The 18,560-nt window shown below is 68.3% G+C and overlaps 1 protein-coding gene across 31 annotated transcripts in view; it reads left to right on the forward strand.

The window, feature by feature from the left end:
• Positions 1–18,560, forward strand: part of CAMK2B (calcium/calmodulin dependent protein kinase II beta) — a 122,268-nt gene that overhangs the window by 43,742 nt on the left and 59,966 nt on the right. For 17 of the 31 annotated variants that reach the window (XM_089773870.1, XM_089773869.1, XM_089773865.1 and 14 more), the window contains exons 3-6: positions 4,034–4,093; positions 7,096–7,150; positions 10,143–10,208; positions 14,087–14,159. In XM_089773870.1, the coding sequence (XP_089629996.1) occupies positions 4,034–4,093; positions 7,096–7,150; positions 10,143–10,208; positions 14,087–14,159 (254 nt within the window). Of the gene's footprint in view, positions 1–4,033; positions 4,094–7,095; positions 7,151–10,142; positions 10,209–14,086; positions 14,160–18,560 lie in introns of those variants that run through there. The other 14 variants (XM_075911102.2, XM_075911104.2, XM_075911096.2 and 11 more) reach the window with 2 other exon arrangements.

Here is an 18,560-nt window from a genome sequence, read left to right on the forward strand (position 1 = left end):
GCTCAGCCCTGCCAGCCTCTGCCCCAAGGGAGGGTGCAGCAGGTGGCCCCGGCATGCTGGCAGGCTCCATGGCTCTGGAAGGAGCTTGCCCTCCCGGGTGCGGCACTGGGAATTACCGGGGCCTTTCACCTCCTTCCGGACCACGCAGTGCAGGCCTCTGCTCTCCCCAAGGCTGGGGCCGACCCAAAGCCTGTCTCACCCAGTGTCCTGTCTCTGAGGGTGGGCAGTGCCAGGTGCATGAACTTTGGGTAATCTAACCCCTCATTCGTTTCTTCCTGATACCTAACAGCTAGAGGCGACTGTGAGCCCTGGAGCCTGCGCGTTAATATCCGTAGGAAGGCCTTTTGGTTACCATGAATGATTCTATCACTGCGTATTGTTACCAATGCTCTCTCTCATTTTTTCCATCCATGTGCAGAATAAATTTTGTTTTGTGCACCAAGGCGTGTGGGGATGGGCACCACCAATAGAAACACATCCTGCCAGCTATGGGTGGCTGTGGGTGCTGTGCTAATCTGCTGCGCGGCATTTGAATCTCTCCTGGGTAACCGCACAAGCGCTCACCTTACAGGGAACATTGGTTGTTTCTCCATCCCTCTTTGACTCTTTGCTTTGTCCCAGTGATACCTTGTGGTGAGGAGTTCCACAGTCCGCCTGTTTGTAACCCGCACACGTGGGCTGTGTCTACACTGGCAAGTTATTCCGGAAAATCAGCCGCTTTTCTGGAAAAACTTGCCAGCTGTCTACACTGGCCGCTTGAATTTCCGGAAAAGCACTGACAATCTAATGTAAAATCATCAGTGCTTTTCCAGAAAAACTATGCTGCTCCCGTTCGGGCAAAAATCTTTTTCCAGAAAACTGTTCCGGAAAAGGGCCAGTGTAGACAGCTCAGATTTGTTTTCCGCAAAAAAGCCCCGATCGCGAAAATGACGATTGGGGCTTTTTTGCAGAAAAGCGCATCTAGATTGGCCACGAACGCTTTTCCGGAAAAAGTGCTTTTGCAGAAAAGGGTCCTGCCAATCTAGACGTGCTTTTCCAAAAATGCTTTTAACAGAAAACTTTTCCGTTAAAAGCATTTCCGGAAAATCATGCCAGTGTAGACGTAGCCTAGTGTGGTTACTGAGCAATGCAAGTGGTACCGAGACCACAGCAACAGCTAAGATCAAGAGACCACTACAGCACGGAGTGGGAGCCAGCTGGCTTTTAGCTCAGCTCCAGAGGTCCCAGGTTCAAATGCGCCCGGTCGGCGGTTACATGTGCATTGTGGGAAAAGGTGTTTCCTTGCACCCGCTCTGAGTGAGGCTCCCACTAATGTTGGTGACTGTCCTTTGTCCTTGGGTTCGGCACGAGGGAGAAATGGTGCCCTGACCTCCCTAGACCAGTCACTATTTGGTCTGATTTTACTCTGGCCCATCCTGTTTGCCCCCTGTCTCCCCCGCGGAGAGCTGCGCCGGCCCTTGGTCATTCTCAGGGCCCTTGCCTGAAGCCGGCTTTAATTTGGCAGCGCCCGTCCTGAGACCCTGCACACAGGGACTGGACAGGGGCCGCCCCGGCATCTCCTGCACTGATTCTGCATTGAACCAAGGTGGCTCTGTGAGCCCGGCATTCCCCCAGCACACGGGACGGGCTTCCCCGGGCATCCCCCCCCCCCCCGCCCTCGTCAGCCACGTGCCTTGCTGCACATCCCTCCGTCCAGCTGAGTTCCCACGGGCGCCACGGGTCAGGGGACCCCTGCTCCCGTCCTCGCACGGTCGGCCCCGCACCCTGAGGCAGCTTTGCCAGCCCGCGCGGTCAGCATTGGACCCTCCCCAGCTTTTCAGCCTCCGTGTCGACGCGTGACGCCCGGAGACCGCATCCCCGCGGCACGGCGCTAATTCGACTCGTCCGCGACATCCCGGTTCCACCTCCGACGAGCAACGGCCCCTGTTGAGACATGGGTCTGCCCTGGCCCCCAAAACCTTGTCAGAGGCAGCGCTTCCCCGCCCCTTCAGTAAGCAGGCCCTGCAGTCCGTGTTCCCAGACCCCCGGCCCTGCTTTGCAACCCACGGTGGACTAGTCTGGCTTTCTCAGCTCTGTAGAAGAGACCTCCCCCTCCCCTTTGGCCTCCCCCAGGTTCTGTGTCACCTGTTATGCTGGCCAGCAAGGAGGCTGCATTTTCTTTCAGATCAGACAAGAGTCGGGCCCCATGGGTGGGTGTGACGGCGCGTTGGGGGTTCCCCGTCTCCTGCACCCCGAAATGGCACAAACAGACTGCACCAGCCAGTGGAATTGAGGGTGGTTTATTGCTCCTCCAGCACAGCGCAGCACAGATGTAATCTGGTTACAGGAACTGGGCTAGGATGCCTCAGGCCCCCTTGAGATGGGGGAGACTGGGCCCCTAAACTCCAGCCCCTTCCCCTAGGCTCTCCTCCATGCTCTTCCACAGTCTAACTCAATTCCCCCCCAGCCCTGCCCCCGCAGTCAGGGCAGCATCCACCTTCCTTTGTTCCTCTCCATGGGGGGTGTCTGGCCACTGGTTCAACCAGTTTGGCCTTATCTCTGCCTAGCCAGGTTTTCCCTGCTGGGTCTTGCTCCAGACAGCAGGGGTCACCACAGCCCAGCAAGTACCCCCACTACGTCACAGTGGGATAGCCCGTTAACAGGCCAGTTTGGAGATATAGCTGCTAGGCAGTTTGGGGATTGAACCTCTAGGCAGTTTGGGTGGACTTGATTGCGTGTGTTTTTTGGAAGCAGGGCCGGGGGCCGGATGGGCGTCCATTGTAAACCGTGCGGCTGGTTGTTCTCTTGGGTGTGAACAAAGCCCGTCTCTGGCCCCGAGAGCCGGCAATGAGAATGCCGGTCCTGGCCCCTCCCTTGCCATTTTTCCGGCTACGTCTATACTGCAGGCCTCTTTCGAAAGAGAGCGTCTAGACGCCAGCCAGTACTTTGGGAAAGTGAGCCGCCTCTTGGAGATAGAGCACCCCGGCAGTCTGGCTGGCTCTTTCCCAAAAGCACAGTGTGCATGGCCTAGCGCCTTGGTTCGAAAGAGCACTTCTCGAAAAGAGGCGTTCTTCCTTTAAAAGAAGGTTTTCCGCGGTCGAAAAACCTGCCGTGTTCGTTCGATTTCCTTTCAAAAGATGGCGGCAGCAGTCTAGCCGCAGGGGAAGTTTTTAGAAAACCCCCTGTAGTCTAAACACCCTCTATCCACCAGTTTCACGTCCGGGCTCCTGGTCACAGCTCCATGGGGCCTTGCCGAGGGGCAGCATTAATACGGGGAAGCAACAGTCGCTCTCCTCCCAGCCTGTGGTGCAACAGTCGCTCTCCTCCCAGCCTTTGCCCCGTCCGGCTCTCAGGACGGGTGGCTCTTCCCGCTAGCGCTGGCCTGGATAAGTGGATGGGAGACGAGCCCCTCCCCCCGGTGTAGTAGTGGGGACTCTAGTCACTCGGTTTGTTGTGTGTCATTCTATTGTCCTGTCCTGCAGTAACTCTGTGTGTGTGCGTGCCTCAGTTTCCCCGGGCACTGCAGCACTGGCTGGCTAAGGAAGGGGAGAGACCAGGCATGACTCACTGGGGAAGTATGTTCAGTCTCTCATGTTCTGAGGACCAGGTGGCAGCAGGTAACACCTTACCCCCCCCCCAAACAGGACAAAGGAGGGGGTGGGGCTGCCTGGGGGGCTGGGGCCAGTTGCAGGGGGTGTGCGTTAGTTTTTGGCTGCTTAGGGAGAGGGGAGTCTAGCTGGCTTGGGGGCCGGGCAGTGGCCCAGAGCCCTGGCTGTGCCCCCCCCCCCCCCAAGCTGGATTGTACTGACGGCTCCTGGTTCCTATAACACGAAGTCTGGGCTACACGGTGTCCCTGTCTATGAATAACCCTTCTGTTCCACCTGCCACCTGAGGGTCACGACTGGCTGCAGATGGGGGTGCAGGCCGGGGCCTCCCCCACACTCCGTGGCACCCCCTCCCCCCCTCTGCCCCAGCCCGCCAGGGCTTGCTGAGCACACAGAGTGGCTGCCTCGCACGATACCGTTAACCAGACTCCTTTTCTGTCTGTCTCCAGATCATCAGAAGTTGGAGCGCGAAGCCCGGATTTGCCGTCTCCTGAAGCATTCCAACATTGGTGAGTGCCCGCCGTGGGGGGGGCTAGGGGTGCGGGGAAGGGCTGGGGGTGCCTGCCGTGGGGAGGGGCCGGGGTGCCCTCCGTGGGGGGGGCTGGGGGTGCGGGGAAGGGCTGGGGGTGCCTGCCATGGGGAGGGCCCGGGGGTGCCCGCCGTGGGGGGGGCTGAGGGTGCGGGGAAGGGCTGGGGGTGCCCGCCGTGGGGGGGGCTGAGGGTGCGGGGAAGGGCTCGGGGTGCCCGCCATGGGGAGGGGCTGGGGGTGAGAGGAAGGGCTGGGGATACTCGCCGTGGGGAGGGGCCGGGGGTGCCTGCCGTGGGGAGGGGTTGGGGGTGAGAGGAAGGGCTGGGGATACTCGCCGTGGGGAAGGGCCGGGGGTGCCCGCCATGGGAAGGGGCTGGGGGTGAGAGGAAGGGCTGGGGATACTCGCCGTGGGGAGGGGCTGGGGGTGTGGGGAGGGGCTGGGGGTGCAGGGAAGGGCTGGGGGAGCCCGCCATGGGGAGGGGCTGGGGGTGAGAGGAAGGGCTGGGGATACTCGCCATGGGGAGGGGCTGGGGGTGCCCGTCCTTGGGGGAGGGGTTGGGAGGTGCTGGCTGGGGGGACAGTGACCCCCCCACAGAAGGGCCAGAGGAGGGGGATGGAGGAAGGATGCATTTCCCTGAGAGTTTGGTTGATCCAACACGACCTGAATTTGGCCCGGTTTTGCCGAGGGTACTGGCACCCCGAAAATGCCTGTCCCGGTGAATTCACTGTGCACCCTAAAAGCGTCTCCCCGCTCTGCGGGGCAGGGTGGCCACGTCCCTGGGGAGCTGGGCAGGGGCCCATTCCCAGAGGGCCCCCCCGGGCATTGTGAATGCGCCCTGCTGCCCTGCCCTCTCCAGGGGCCGGGGCGCCAGCCTCTGCCATTCTAGACCCCCCCCCCAGAACTGACTCATCCCACCCAGCCACCGCTGGGCCCTTCGGCAGCCCCCGGCTCAGGGCCGGGCGCAGCGGCTGGCCGGGCGCAGCGGGGGCTTCGTGCTTATGTAACGCACCTGGATCCGGGGCCCAGCCCTGCCGGGTTGGTGGGCAGGAGAAGGCTGCGGTCGGCGAGGGGCCCCCAGCCCCAGGGCGCGCAGGCGATGCCGCTGGTCCATGTTCCCCTCTTCCCCTTTGACGTGCATCGGTTGCTATGGAAACGGTGTGTCTGGGCCGCAGATGGGGATGGCCACGAGTCTGTTTATGTGATGGGCTGAGAGGGCGACATGGAGACCCGGGAATGGGGGGCACCGGGTGCGGGGGGTGCACAAGCGTGCGTGTGTGCATACGTGTGTGTGTGTCTACATATGCCTGTGTATGTGTGCGTGCATGTATGTGTGTGTATGTGTGCACATGTGCATGTGCGTTTGTGCACGTATGGCACGTGTGTGCAGGTGCGTGTGTGCACGTGTGCACACATGCAGCTCCTGGCAGCGCTCCGCCTGGCTTTCACGCATAGATGTTAAGGTCAGAGGGGACCATAATGGTCCAAGTCTGGTCTGCCCCCCTGCCGGCCTGGCCCACCCGCCCTGTAACAGACTCTGGCCTCCCTGCTCTGCAGAGGGGAAAAGCCCCCCTCCTCCCAAATTGGCCCGTCTGACCCAGGGACAATTCCTTCTCCAGCCCCGGTCAGGGCCTCGTTAGCCTAGGGGCACGCGGGCCAGACCCCCGGCCAGACAACTCTCCCTAGTAACTCCCCGGCCAGCGCCCGTCTCCCCCCACGGTGCTGATTGCCCCGAGCTAGCCGCCAGCGACCCTCTGTGCAGACAAGCAGCTTGGGGCAGACACTAGAGGCCCTGGCGCCCCAGCCCAGCGTAGGCAATCGGCCCATTGGATGCCCCCCACCGTGGCTACCTTTTATTCCCAGGTATCTAAAGGGGCGTCACAAGGAGGAGGGAGAAGAATTGTTCTCCTTGGGCTCTGAGGACGGGACAAGGAGCAAGGGGCTTAAACCGCAGCCAGGGAGGGTTAGGTTGGACATTAGGAAAAACTTCCTGCCTGTCGGGGGCGTGAAACACTGGAATAAATTGCCGGGGGGGGGGGGGGGGGTGGAATCTCCATCGCTGGAGACATTTCAGAGCAGACATGTAGACAGACACTGTCAGGGATGGTCCAGATGGGGCTGGGTCCTGTTGTGAGGGCAGGGGGCTGGACTCGAAGACCTCTCAAGATCCCCTCCAATTCTAGTGTTCTATGATTCTTTGGCTCCCTGCCCCCCATGGCTCCCTGCCCCCCCTGCAGCCCTGCCCGCAGAGGTGGACCCAGAGGGAAGCTGACGCTAGTGCGGAACGGGGGTTGCTTTGGGCGTGGGGCGTGGGCAGAGGGTGCGGCAGACCCCTGTGCTCTGAGATGGCGCCTGGGTGCGGCTTAGCTTCGGGGGGGCAGATGGGGGCTCCCTGGGCCATGTCTCTGGAGTGCCATTGTCAGATGTGTCCTGGAGCATCTGGACCTCAGGGCCCCAGAGCCTGGATTCACTAAGCTTTTGGGCCCCTGCTGAGCTCCTCTCCTCCCGGGGCCGGGCTGGGAGCCACCTTGGCAGATAGCTGGGTTGATCGAGTCGGGGTGGGTCCTGCCTTGGCCCAGGGGCTGGACTCGATGGCTCCTGAGGTCTCTTCCCTCCCTACGATTCTATGATAGCTCCTTGGTCCTCTGCCCCCATAAAGCGCCGTGGGCCTAGGGCGGAGACCTGCCTCTGACCCGCGCCAGCCCTGGGCTTGCGGAGAGACGAGCCAGGCTCGCTCCGTCCCGGGGCAGCGAGGGCTGGGCAGGCTGGAGGCAGAACCCCTGGGGGAGGCGGCCGTAGGGGACTCTCCGTGCCGAGCGCCCGGCCCCAGACTGGAGTCCCGGTTTCGGTGTGCACGCATCCTCAGGCGAGTGCCCGATTCCGGAGGAGAGTCCCGCTGGCTCCGTGGGAGGGAGGGGGGGGTCCCGTGAATGATCGAGAGGCGGGTGCCCAGGCGCCCTGACGTCTCCATGTCTCCTTTGCAGTTCGTCTCCACGACAGCATATCGGAGGAAGGCTTCCACTACCTCGTCTTTGATCTGTAAGTAGCCGAAGGGCCCCCCTGGGGCGGGGGTGGCTTCTGCGGCGTGCGGGTCTCTGAATCCCCCGGCCCAAGGGCCACCACGTGGTTCGGTCACTGCGAGGGGGTCGGGGCCGCCGTGTCCGGCCGCGTTCCCTGGGGGTGGACTCAGTCCCTGCGTGGCGACGTGGAAGCGGCATGCCGGGGCGGGGAGGAGCCGTGGCCTGTGGGGGAAGGGCTTTGGGAGCTGCTGCCTCTCTGGGTGGGAAGAATTCCCCCCCCCCCCCCGGGGGGTTGTGTCTGCTTCTCCTGGGCAGGGGAGGGAAGCCGCAGTCCGCTGGACCTTGCCGTGGCGAGCCCAGGCGGGAGGCTGCTGGCAGCCCAGAGGCGGCCGGTGGCGTGATCTTGGTAGCCCTTCCGCCAGTGGGAGTTTGGAGGCGAGGTCGGAAGGTGGCTCTGGGGGATCCGTGGGGGCGTCTGTCTCCCAAGCAGGGGCAGCTGCCCAGAGAGCGGGTGGGGTTCGTGGGAGTGGTGCCCGCTGGCCGGACTGGCAGAGCAGAGGCCGGTCTCGCTGGCGAGCGATGTGTGACTGGCAGGACCTGGAACGGAGCTTCTGTGGGATGCCTGTGAGCAAAGGCCCCCGGGCCCAACGCTAGAAGGGGCCTGGCCAGGTGGCCAGGCTTGTGGCATTGCTGTGGTGCCCACGGGCGCCAGTCAGGATCGGACGCAGCCCTCTCACTCCAAAGCAGGGCCCCTGGGGAGCTCCAAGCCACCAGTGCACAGGGGACCCCGTCCCTCTTCCCTCCCTCTGCCTCCCGAGGGCGCAGGTAGCCTCGTGTCCACTGGTGACGGGGAATGTGTGGCCAGGGCGAGAGGCGTCTCTTGCAACCTCGGCTCCCAGCGGGCAAGGCTGGCGAGGATGAGGCTACGGGCCGTGCTCTTGGAAGACGTGTATGCCCGAGCTAGGAATCCAGGGAGACCCGCAGCGGCAGAGGCTGGCCAGAGAAGCCCCCGACTCTCCGAGTAACCACACTGGCCTCTCCGAACCCCACCGGCCTGCTCTCACGCAGCCCCGGCAGGCAGCTCGTCGCTGAGCCGGGGCTCTCTGAGGCCGGTTTGTGCGGGGCGGCGCGGCTGGGGGCGGCGGCGGAGACCCGGTTGCTGCGCTCAGCTGCCTCTCGCCTGGTTCCAGATATAGCCGCCGTGAGCTCCCCCCTCCCCGACAGCTCCTGCGCCGCGGCAGGTTATATTTAGCTCGCCTCTGAGTCACGGCAGCTCCAGGTTCCCTGTGCAGGAGCCGCGCAGACCTCGGCGTGTCCCCGGCCTGCAGCCGGCGGGGAGCCGAAAGACACGGGTGTCCCCCAGTCACCTGCCCCCCCTGCCCAACCCGGAGAGTGAAACGGGGCGGCTGGGGGGAAGGCAGTGAACAGCGCTCCCCGCTTACTGAGCTCTCGCCTAAGAGCCGGGCTCCGGGTCAGCCCAGCAGCTCCCCCCAGCCTGCGCATCTGCCCCTCTCCCCAACCCCTGCTGGGGCTCCTGCCCTGGTCCCCGCAGCACCCCCTGCTGGCAGGAGCTGGGACTGGTGCCCCCTGCTGGGGCTCCTGCCCCACTCCCCGCAGCGCCCCCTGCTGGCAGGAGCTGGGACTGGCGCCCCCTGCTGGGGCTCCTTCCCTGCTCCCCGCAGCGCCCCCTGCTGGGAGGGGCTGGGACTGGCGCCCCCTGCTGGGGCTCCTGCCCCGCTCCCCGCAGCGCCCCCTGCTGGCAGGGGCTGGGACTGGCGCCCCCTGCTGGGGCTCCTGCCCTGCTCCCCGCAGCGCCCCCTGCTGGCACAGGCCAGAACTGTCCCTGAGATTGCTGCTGTGCTGATGTTCCGCCATCTGTTCCATCCAGGATCTTTGGTGTTCTCAGCCCCCCCCAGCTGACCACAGCCACAGGCTGACACTGCGTTGGCTTCCCTGGGGCTTGATTATCAGGCAGGCAAACTTCCACCAGCCCCGAGGACTGGCAGGTGCCTGGCCCCCTGGGAATCCCGTCAGCTGCCCTGCCCACGCAAGGCCAGAGGAAAGTTGTGTCACGGGGGAGGGGAAGACAAATGGCCGTGGCTCCGTGTTGCAGAGGCGGGGGCTGGGCGCGGAGATGGCGGAGAGACATGGAGCCGTCTCCCTTCCTGCCACACGGAGCCGAGGTCTCTGCCGGTTGGGGCTGGCGATGGGCAGGGGGGCGCCCGGTGGGCGGGAGCAGACAGCCTACGCGGGTGGGAGCACAGTGCCAGGAAACGCAGGGCTTAGCGATCGGAGAGGCGCAAAGAGCCACGGGGCGAGTCCAGCCTACCCGGAAGTGAGGGCGTCCTGGTAGCCAGATCCTGGGGCAGCCCCATGGGCATCCCTGGCTTGCTTTGGTCAGGCTCCCCCCAAGGGTCTGGAACCGGGCATGGCCCTGCGCCAGGCGGCTCGGTCTCTCTGTCAGCGTCTCCGGGGCGGGGGCAGCCACTGGGGTTTCCAGCCAGGGGGACTGGACTTGGTGGCCCAGTAGGTCCCTTGCTGCCCGATGGCCTCTGGGTGTGTCCCCCGGGAGAGAGCAGGGCTGGCTTGGCGCGCTGGGACAGACGATGGGGGCCCTGTTTGCTTTCCCAGCCCTATGCTGGGGTGTGGGTCGCAGAGGGGCAGGAAGCAGCAGGGCTCCCCCTCCAGCCTGCGCGGCACCTGGTGCCCCCCACCTCCCCGGAGAGGCCCTGGGCTTTGGCTCGCCCGCCCTGGGGGGCTTCCCCATGCGTGGCGGGGCGTGGTGCGTGGCAGGGCGGGGGTGGGCGTGGGGCAGGGGCGTGGCGGGGCAGTGCAGCGTAGAAGCGCTGCTGTTTGGGCTCCCCATGCTCGGCAGCCCCTGCTCCGTGCCTTGGCCATGCTGGCGCGTGGGCACCGCTCGCCCCCCCAGGGGGAGGGACCTGGGGCCTGGCTGCAGGCGCCCCAGGAGCATGGGGGGAGCCGGGCGCTGACCCTGCCGCTCTGTGTTTCAGGGTCACTGGCGGGGAGCTCTTTGAAGACATCGTGGCCCGGGAATATTACAGCGAGGCCGATGCCAGGTGAGGGAAGACTCCCCCCCCTTCCCTCCGCCCGCCTCCCCCCCCCTCCCGCTTCTCTCTGCTCCCTGCCCCCATGCCAGCTGTCCCGTCAACATTAACCCATCCATGCAGGCACAACGGGGGGCCCCGAGAGACCGCGAGGCGACGCCCAGTGGGGGCTGCCGAAGGGCGGAGCAGGCGGGGCAGAAACGCTTCCCCGGGGCGCAGGAGAGGCAGGGGGGTAGGGGGACCCGCGGGGTTCGTGCTTCCTCCTCGGCGAGCTGTTCCCACCAAGCCCCGCACAGGTGGGTCCCACGGGCCAGCCGTGCCCCAGGCCAGGGCTCCCCTAGGGCAGGGCGGGGGGCGTTGGCACGGCGACGGGGGGCAGGCGCCCTGGGCTTCGGCCAGGGTGAGCGACCGACAGGGCACGGGGACCTGAGCTGAGCTCTGCGGAGGTTCGGTGGGTGTCTGTGGGACGGTGCCGGGCGTGCGGCCGCAGGGCATGGAGCAGTGGGGGGCCAGGGCGTGGGGGGCAGGGCCGGAGGTGCAGGCGTCCTGCTGACCGGCCGCACGTGAGCTCGCACGGCCCCTTCCTTCCCAGCATCGCTCTCCAGCCCCCAGCGAATGGGCCAGGCGAAGGCCGGGGCCCAGGCCAGAGGAGCTCCCTGGGCTCCTGACCCTCCTCACGCCCATCGGGGTCCTGGGGGTCTGAGGCTTCCCTCCAGCCTCGCCGGCATCTCCACACAGGGGTGCTGGGGGCTGAGCAGCCGGAGAGGGGCCAGGGCCAAGAACGAGGCACATTGGCCGAGCCATGAGGAGAGCCCAGGACTGGCCCACGTCTGAAGGGGCGTGGGGCAGGGCCTGAGGGCAGGGGCAGAGCTGCCAACCCCACACTGGCATGGCAGGGGCTGTGGGTCAGAGTGGAGGGGCAGTGACAGGGTGGGGGGCAGGAGGAGGGGCAGTGACAGGGTGGGGGCAGGGCTGGGGGCAGGGTGGAGGGGCAGTGACAGGGCGGGGGGCAGGGCTGGGGGCAGAGAGAAGAGCAGTGACGGGGGGGCAGGGCTGGGGGCGGGGGGAGTGGCAGTGACAGGGTGGGGGGCAGAGAGAAGAGCAGTGACAGGGTGGGGGGCAGGAGGAGAGGCAGTGACAGGGCAGGGGGCAGAGCTGGGGGCGGGGGGAGTGGCAGTGACAGGGTGGGGGGCAGGGTGGAGTGGACAGTGACAGGGCGGGGGGGCAGAGCTGGGGGCGGGGGGAGTGGCAGTCACAGGGTGGGGGGGCAGGGCTGGGGGTGGGGGGAGTGGCAGTGACAGGGCGGGGGGCAGGGCTGGGGGCGGGGGGAGTGGCAGTGACAGGGCGGGGGACAGGGCTGGGGGCGGGAGGAGTGGCAGTGACAGGGTGGGGGGCAGGGCTGGGGGTGGGGGGCATGGCAGTGACAGGGCGGGGGGCAGGGCTGGGGGCGGGGGGAGTGGCAGTGACAGGGTGGGGGTCAGGAGGAGGGGCAGTGACAGGGCGGGGGGGCAGGGCTGGGGGTGGGAGGAGGGGCAGTGACAGGGCGGGGGGGGCTGGTGGCAGGTTCTAATCAGTTTCTCCCTCTGCGCAGCTGCCCATCTACCCCCCCCTGGACTGTCAGTGCTGAGAGCCCCCGCCCCCGGGTTAGCTGTCCCAGGGCACACAGCTCGGCAGGTCTGTCCCTGCTGCTGTGGCTGATGACGAGGGGCAGGGGAGGGGGTTTTGGCTCTGGAGCTCTACCCACTAGTCCATGCTGCCTCTCTGCAGGCTCCTCGCAGCCCGGCGTGCCTTGTGGGGGGCAGGGGAGCAGGTTCGGGGTTGCTTTGTGATCTGGCGGGGGGGGGAGCTGCAGAGTCACTTCCCCACCCATCGCCCTGGTCCCCAGAGAGCTCCCAAGGCCTGAGAGCCCCCCCACATGGCCCCCCCCTCAGCCCGTGGGGCCTGCTCCACGCGGAGGAGGCAGGGCGCCCGAGGCCCAGCTAGCTCCGTGCCGGCTCGGCCTCCGCCCGCTGCTGCTGCACCGGGGCCGCCAGGCCCCTCCAGCCACGGCCGGGGTGGAGCCGTGGGACTCTCACCGTGGAGCCCAGGCTCCTCCGGGAGGGTCCGCAGCCGGGGCCTCTCCCATCCGCTGTCGCGGCTCCGTGGGCGGCGCCTGCCCACGGCTGAGATCCACAGAGCCCCACGCAGGTAGGTCGGAGCCGGGGGCACTGGGGACATGAGCAGAGCTGCTGGGCCCAAAGCTAGGAATAGCTGCAGGGGCTGCCGGTTGGGGCGAGGGGCACTGGCAGGGTGGGGGGTGCCCAGGGCTGGGCTGGCAGGGGCTGTGGGTTGGGGCGAGGGGCACTGGCAGGGCTGGGAGGGGGGGTGCCCAGGGCTGCAGGGGCTGTGGGTCGGGGCGAGGGGCACTGGCAGGGCTGGGGGGGGTGCCCAGGGCTGCAGGGACTGTGGGTCGGGGCGAGGGGCACTGGCAGGGCTGGGGGGGGGGTGCCCAGGGCTGCAGGGGCTGCGGGTCGGGGCGAGGGGCACTGGCAGGGCTGGGGGGGTGCCCAGGGCTGGCAGGGGCTGTGGGTCGGGGCGAGGGGCACTGGCAGGGCTGGGGGGGGGCGTGCTCAGGGCTGGCAGGGGCTGCGGGTCGGGGGCGAGGGGCACTGGCAGGGCTGGGGGGGGTGCCCAGGGCTGGCAGGGGCTGCGGGTCGGGGCGAGGGCAGGGCAGGGCCGGGGGGCGGTGCTCAGGGCTGGCAGGGGCTGCGGGTCGGGGCGAGGTGCACTGGCAGGGCTGGGGGGGGGGGTGCCCAGGGCTGGCAGGGGCTGCGGGTCGGGGCGAGGGCAGGGCAGGGCCGGGGGGGGGGGGGGGGGGGGGGGGGGGTGCTCAGGGCTGGCAGGGGCTGCGGGTCGGGACGAGGGCAGGGCAGTGCCGGGGGGCGGTGCTCAGGGCTGGCAGGGGCTGCGGGTCGGGGCGAGGGCAGGGCAGGGCCGGGGGGACGCTCAGGGCTGGCAGGGGCTGCGGGTCGGGGGCGAGGGCAGGGCAGGGCCGGGGGGACGCTCAGGGCTGGCAGGGGCTGCGGGCGGGGCGAGGGCAGGGCAGGGCCGGGGGGACGCTCAGGGCTGGCAGGGGCTGTGGGTCGGGGCGAGGGCAGGGCAGGGCAGGGCTGGGGGGGGGGGTGCCCAGCTGGCAGGGGCTGCGGGCGGGGCGAGGGCAGGGCAGGGCCGGGGGACGCTCAGGGCTGGCAGGGGCTGCGGGCGGGGCGAGGGCAGGGCAGGGCCGGGGGACGCTCAGGGCTGGCAGGGGCTGCGGGCGGGGCGAGGGCAGGGCAGGGCCGGGGGGACGCTCAGGGACCCCCTGGCAGAGGGCGCTGGAGGGGCTGGAGGGCGCCGAGGGAGCTGCTGTTCGCAAGGGGCTCGCCCGCCCTGGACTAGGTAGCAGGGCCCCTCTGCCCAGTCAGCAGTTCCCAGACCCCCAGACGCGACCCCCCCCACCGGCCCTTTCCCCGCCCCGCACTTGCTGGAGCTGGACTGGCCCCGCCATCCCCGCCCTGCCCCTCGCCTCTGGGGCCTGCCCCCCGGCCCTGGCCGCACGCGGCCCCTGGCGCCATGGCCCGCGCCCCCCCCGCCGTGATACCCCTGTGGTCTCTGAGCTTTCACAACATTGTTTCTCTCCTTCTCTCGTCCCCGTCTCCACCCCGTCCCCCGTCCCTCTGTCTGTCTGTCCCTCTGCTCCCGCCTCGCCCCCTCCGCACGTCGGCTCCTGCCCGCCCCCTTTGGGTTTCCTCCTGTGCCTTCGACCCTCCCGCCCGCCCCTCGGGACCTGCCCGGCCCGTCTCCCGCGTCTGCCCCTCTCCCGCCCCCCTCACCCGCTCTCTCTCTCCCTTCCTCCCCGTTTTGTTTTGCAGTCACTGTATCCATCAGCTCTTAGAAAGCGTAACTTACATGCACCACTATGCCATTGTGCACAGGGACTTGAAGGTCAGTATCGCCTCTCGCCCCCAGGCCTCCCCCAGAAGCTGTGAGTCTCGGGGTGGGGCGGGGCAGGGCGGGAGCTGCTGTCCAGGGCCGAGGGGTTAGAGCCGCGCTCAGGGCGCCTGGACACCGCGCTGCGGCCGGGCAGGGCAGGCAGGGCTAAGGCTGGACAGGAGACGCCCCGGGACCAGCCCCCCTTCCGACAAAGACTCGCCCCCTCAGCCGGGCAGCTCGATTCGATTCGCATTTCACTGTCTCATCCCCCCCGCCCCCTCCCTTCCCCCCCTTGCGTCTCTTGTCTTGTTTGCCGCCCTCCCCTGTGCCCGCATGGCTGCCACTCCTGTCTCCCGGACCGGCGAGGACCGCGTGCGCCCGGGGGCGCCTTCTTCCCGGCACGGCACGGGTGCCCTGGCCCAGGGCAGTGGCAGGCGCCCTGCTCAGCCAGGGGCAGGGCTGGGGGCTCGTTGGTGTTGGCTGAGGGGGGGCGGAAGCTGGGCCTAAGCACCAGTGCCCCATGGGACTTGTGGGGCTGGACTTCCCTTCACGTAGCCCCACGGCCACGCCCCACCCACCCCTCTGCCCGGATCAGACTTCTGCCCACACTGGTGTCTCCTCCGACGTCACCCTGCTGCTGGGGATTGCTCAGGCGCCCTGCCCGCCCCATGGCCCCGGCCTCCCCCCGCTGGGCAGCGACCCCAGCTCTTCCCTTCGGGCCTGGCAGCCCCCCAAGCCGGGGGCCCCAGCGCAGCTGGGGGGCGGTGCCCACTCCTCCGCCGGCTGCCCCCTTGGCCCCTCGGCGGGGCGTGCGAACAAGCCAGGGTGTCCGTGCGGGGCCAGGGGTTGGCAGCGTATTCGGCAGGGCGTGCGCAGCTCCCCCTGCCCAGGCGGGCCCAGACCCTGTGGCTCCCGGGCTGGAGAGGGCCGGGGGAAGGTCCCAGCGTGTGGCAGGCGGGCGGCCCAGGGCCCTTCTGGGCTCTATGCTGAGGGTGGCTCGGGAGCAGGTGCCCACCAGCTCCTGGGTGTGGTCCTGCTCACGTGCCGGGGAACCAGCGTGGGGTGCCCTGCAACACAGACAGTCCCAGCCTCTGCCCGGCTGGCACCCTGGCGGCAGCTGTGCTGCTCAACAGGGAGACGGGGCTGGAGATCCTGCCTGTGCAAGCGTGCGAGGGTGGCACAGGGAGCCCTGCCGTGCGAGGGGGCCTGGACAGGTGGTGTGGGAGCCCAGCCGAGTGAGAGAATCAGGGTAGGCGGTGCAGGGAGCCCAGCTGTGCGAGGGGGCCCAGGCTGGGGCAGGTGGTGTGAGGAGCCTGGCCGTGCGAGGGGGCCAGGGTAGGCAGTGAGGGGAGCCTGGCCGTGCGAGTGGGCCAGGGTAGGCAGTGAGGGGAGCCTGGCCGTGCGAGTGGGCCAGGGTAGGCAGTGAGGGGAGCCTGGCCGTGCGAGGGGGCCAGGGCAGGTGGTGCGGGAAGGCCAGCCGTGAAAGGGGGCCTGGACAGGCAGGCAGTGTTGGGAGCCCGGCTGTGCGAGGGGTCCCAGGATGGGGCAGGTGGTGTGAGGAGCTCAGCAGTGCGCGGGGACCAGGGTAGGAGGTGCAGGGAGTCTGGCCGTGTGAGGGGGCCCGAGCATGTGGTGTGGGGTGCCCGGCGGTGCGAGGGGGCCAGGGCAGGCGGTGTGGGGAGCCCAGCCGTGCGAGGGGGCCAGGGCAGGCGGTGTGGGGAGCCCAGCCGTGTGAGGGGGCCAGGGCAGGCGGTGTGGGGAGCCCAGCCGTGCGAGGGGGCCAGGGCAGGCAGTGTGGGGAGCCCAGCCGTGCGAGGGGGCCAGGGCAGGCGGTGTGGGGAGCCCAGCCGTGTGAGGGGGCCAGGGCAGGCGGTGTGGGGAGCCCAGCCGTGCGAGGGAGCAAGGGCAGGCGGTGTGGGGAGCCCAGCCGTGCGAGGGGGCCAGGGCAGGCGGTGTGGGGAGCCCAGCCGTGCGAGGGGGCCAGGGCAGGCAGTGCGAGGGGGCCAGGGCAGGTGGTGTGGGGAGCCCAGCCGTGCGAGGGGGCCAGGGCAGGCAGTGTGGGGAGCCCAGCCGTGCGAGGGGGCCAGGGCAGGCAGTGTGGGGAGCCCAGCCGTGCGAGGGGGCCAGGGCAGGCGGTGTGGGGAGCCCAGCCGTGCGAGGGGGCCAGGGCAGGCGGTGTGGGGAGCCCAGCCGTGTGAGGGGGCCAGGGCAGGCGGTGTGGGGTGCCCGGCGGTGCGAGGGGGCCAGGGCAGGCGGTGTGGGGAGCCCAGCCGTGCGAGGGGGCCAGGGCAGGCGGTGTGGGGAGCCCAGCCGTGCGAGGGGGCCAGGGCAGGCAGTGTGGGGAGCCCAGCCGTGCGAGGGGGCCAGGGCAGGCGGTGTGGGGAGCCCAGCCGTGCGAGGGGGCCAGGGCAGGCAGTGTGGGGAGCCCAGCCGTGCGAGGGGGTCAGGGCAGGCGGTGTGGGGAGCCCAGCCGTGCGAGGGGGCCAGGGTAGGCGGTGTGGGGAGCCCAGCCGTGCGAGGGGGCCAGGGCAGGCGGTATGGGGTGCCTGGCGGTGCGAGGGGGCCAGGGCAGGCGGTGTGGGGAGCCCAGCCGTGCGAGGGGGCCAGGGCAGGCAGTGTGGGGAGCCCGGCGGTGCGAGGGGGCCAGGGCAGGCGGTGTGGGGAAGCCGGCCGTGCGAGGGGGCCAGGGCAGGCGGTGTGGGGAAGCCGGCCGTGAAAGGAGGCCTGGACAGGCAGGCGGTGTTGGGAGCTGAGCTGTGTGAAAGGTCCAGAGTAGGAGGTGCGGGGACCCTGGCCGTGCGAGGGGGCCCGAGCATGTGGTGCGGGGAACCTGGCCGTGCGAGGGGGCCCGGGCATGTGGTGCGGGGACCCTGGCCGTGCGAGGGGGCTCGGGCATGTGGTGCGGGGACCCTGGCCGTGCGAGGGGGCCCGAGCATGTGGTGCGGGGACCCTGGCCGTGCGAGGGGGCTCGGGCATGTGGTGCGGGGAACCTGGCCGTGCGAGGGGGCCCGGGCATGTGGTGCGGGGACCCTGGCCGTGCGAGGGGGCTCGGGCATGTGGTGCGGGGACCCTGGCCGTGCGAGGGGGCTCGGGCATGTGGTGCGGGGACCCTGGCCGTGCGAGGGGGCCCGGGCATGTGGTGCGGGGACCCTGGCCGTGCGAGGGGGCTCAGGCATGTGGTGCGGGGACCCTGGCCGTGCGAGGGGGCTCGGGCATGTGGTGCGGGGACCCTGGCCGTGCGAGGGGGCTCGGGCATGTGGTGCGGGGACCCTGGCCGTGCGAGGGGGCTCAGGCAGGCAGCTGGGCCGGTGCAGCCGCAGTGAGCTGAGCAGGGACTCAGTGGCTCTCCCAGTCTCTGCTGGTTTTTGGCCTGCTGCACTAACCCAGGGGCATTCAGGGACGGCATCCTAGCAGAAGGAAGACCTGGGGGCAGGGCAGCCTGTTCCTGTGATCAGGCAGGCAGGAGTGCTCCGACCATTGAGCACCACTTCCCTGCAGTACCCGCAAGCACAGGACCCAGGGCCAGGGCCGCCTGCCCTGTGCTGACACTGGGGCCCTGTGCTCCCTGGAGCTCCAAGGGCCTGGGGTCCTGCCCCTCTCCCGCAGAGAGTCAAATGCACGGCCCCGGCGCCTCCCGGCCCGTCCGTTCACACCCCGCCCACGCGCCACGGTGGAACACGGAGTCCGGGAGCAGGCGCCTGCTCAGCCGAGCAGCCAGAACAACTTAGCAACCGTGCCGGAGCCTGGCAACGTGAGCAGCTGCACCAGGAAACCTTCAAACTACTGAGCAGGGCTGGAGCTCTGCGGCAAGAGGGCCCCTCCATGGGCCGCCCGCCGCCCGCACAGCAGCAATCTCCCTTCTCCGGGGCCTGGCGCTTCGCTCTCTCCCTCCTGGGCGTCCGGCCCCTGCAAACGGCCACGCTTCGCATTGGGGTTTCCACCTCATTGATAAAAACGTGAGCTTAGTGCAAAGCCAGGCCCGGCCCCCGCGGGGGGCTTTGGAAATGCACCCGCCTGGCCACTCAGCAGCGTGAGCCTGGGCACGTGGCCGCTTTCCGATCCGTTCCACGTGCGCCGTGCCCACTCTGGGCGTCGCGGCCGGCAGTGCAAGCGTGGCTGGTACCAGATCCAATGCCGTCGCCGGTCCAAGCTATTACCCGCCTCCAGAAAGATGTCCAAGTCATTCGGCCAGGGCGTCTTCATAAACCGGTGTTGGCTGCCTTTGCAGTGCATGCTGCTCCTGCAGATCTTGATGGTCACCTTCTGTGTCAGCCACTTCATTATCTTGCCGGATTGATACCTATGAGTACCCAGGTCGTCCCATTTACCATTTCTGAAAACTGGCACAACAGGAGCATTTTTCTAGTCTTCTGGAGCATGCGTATGGAAAATCGGCAGTAATGGTCCAGTGAG

Source organism: Pelodiscus sinensis, chromosome 28 (assembly GCF_052426305.1).
Source record: "Pelodiscus sinensis isolate ZL-2025 chromosome 28, ASM5242630v1, whole genome shotgun sequence".
NCBI lineage: Eukaryota > Metazoa > Chordata > Testudines > Trionychidae > Pelodiscus > Pelodiscus sinensis.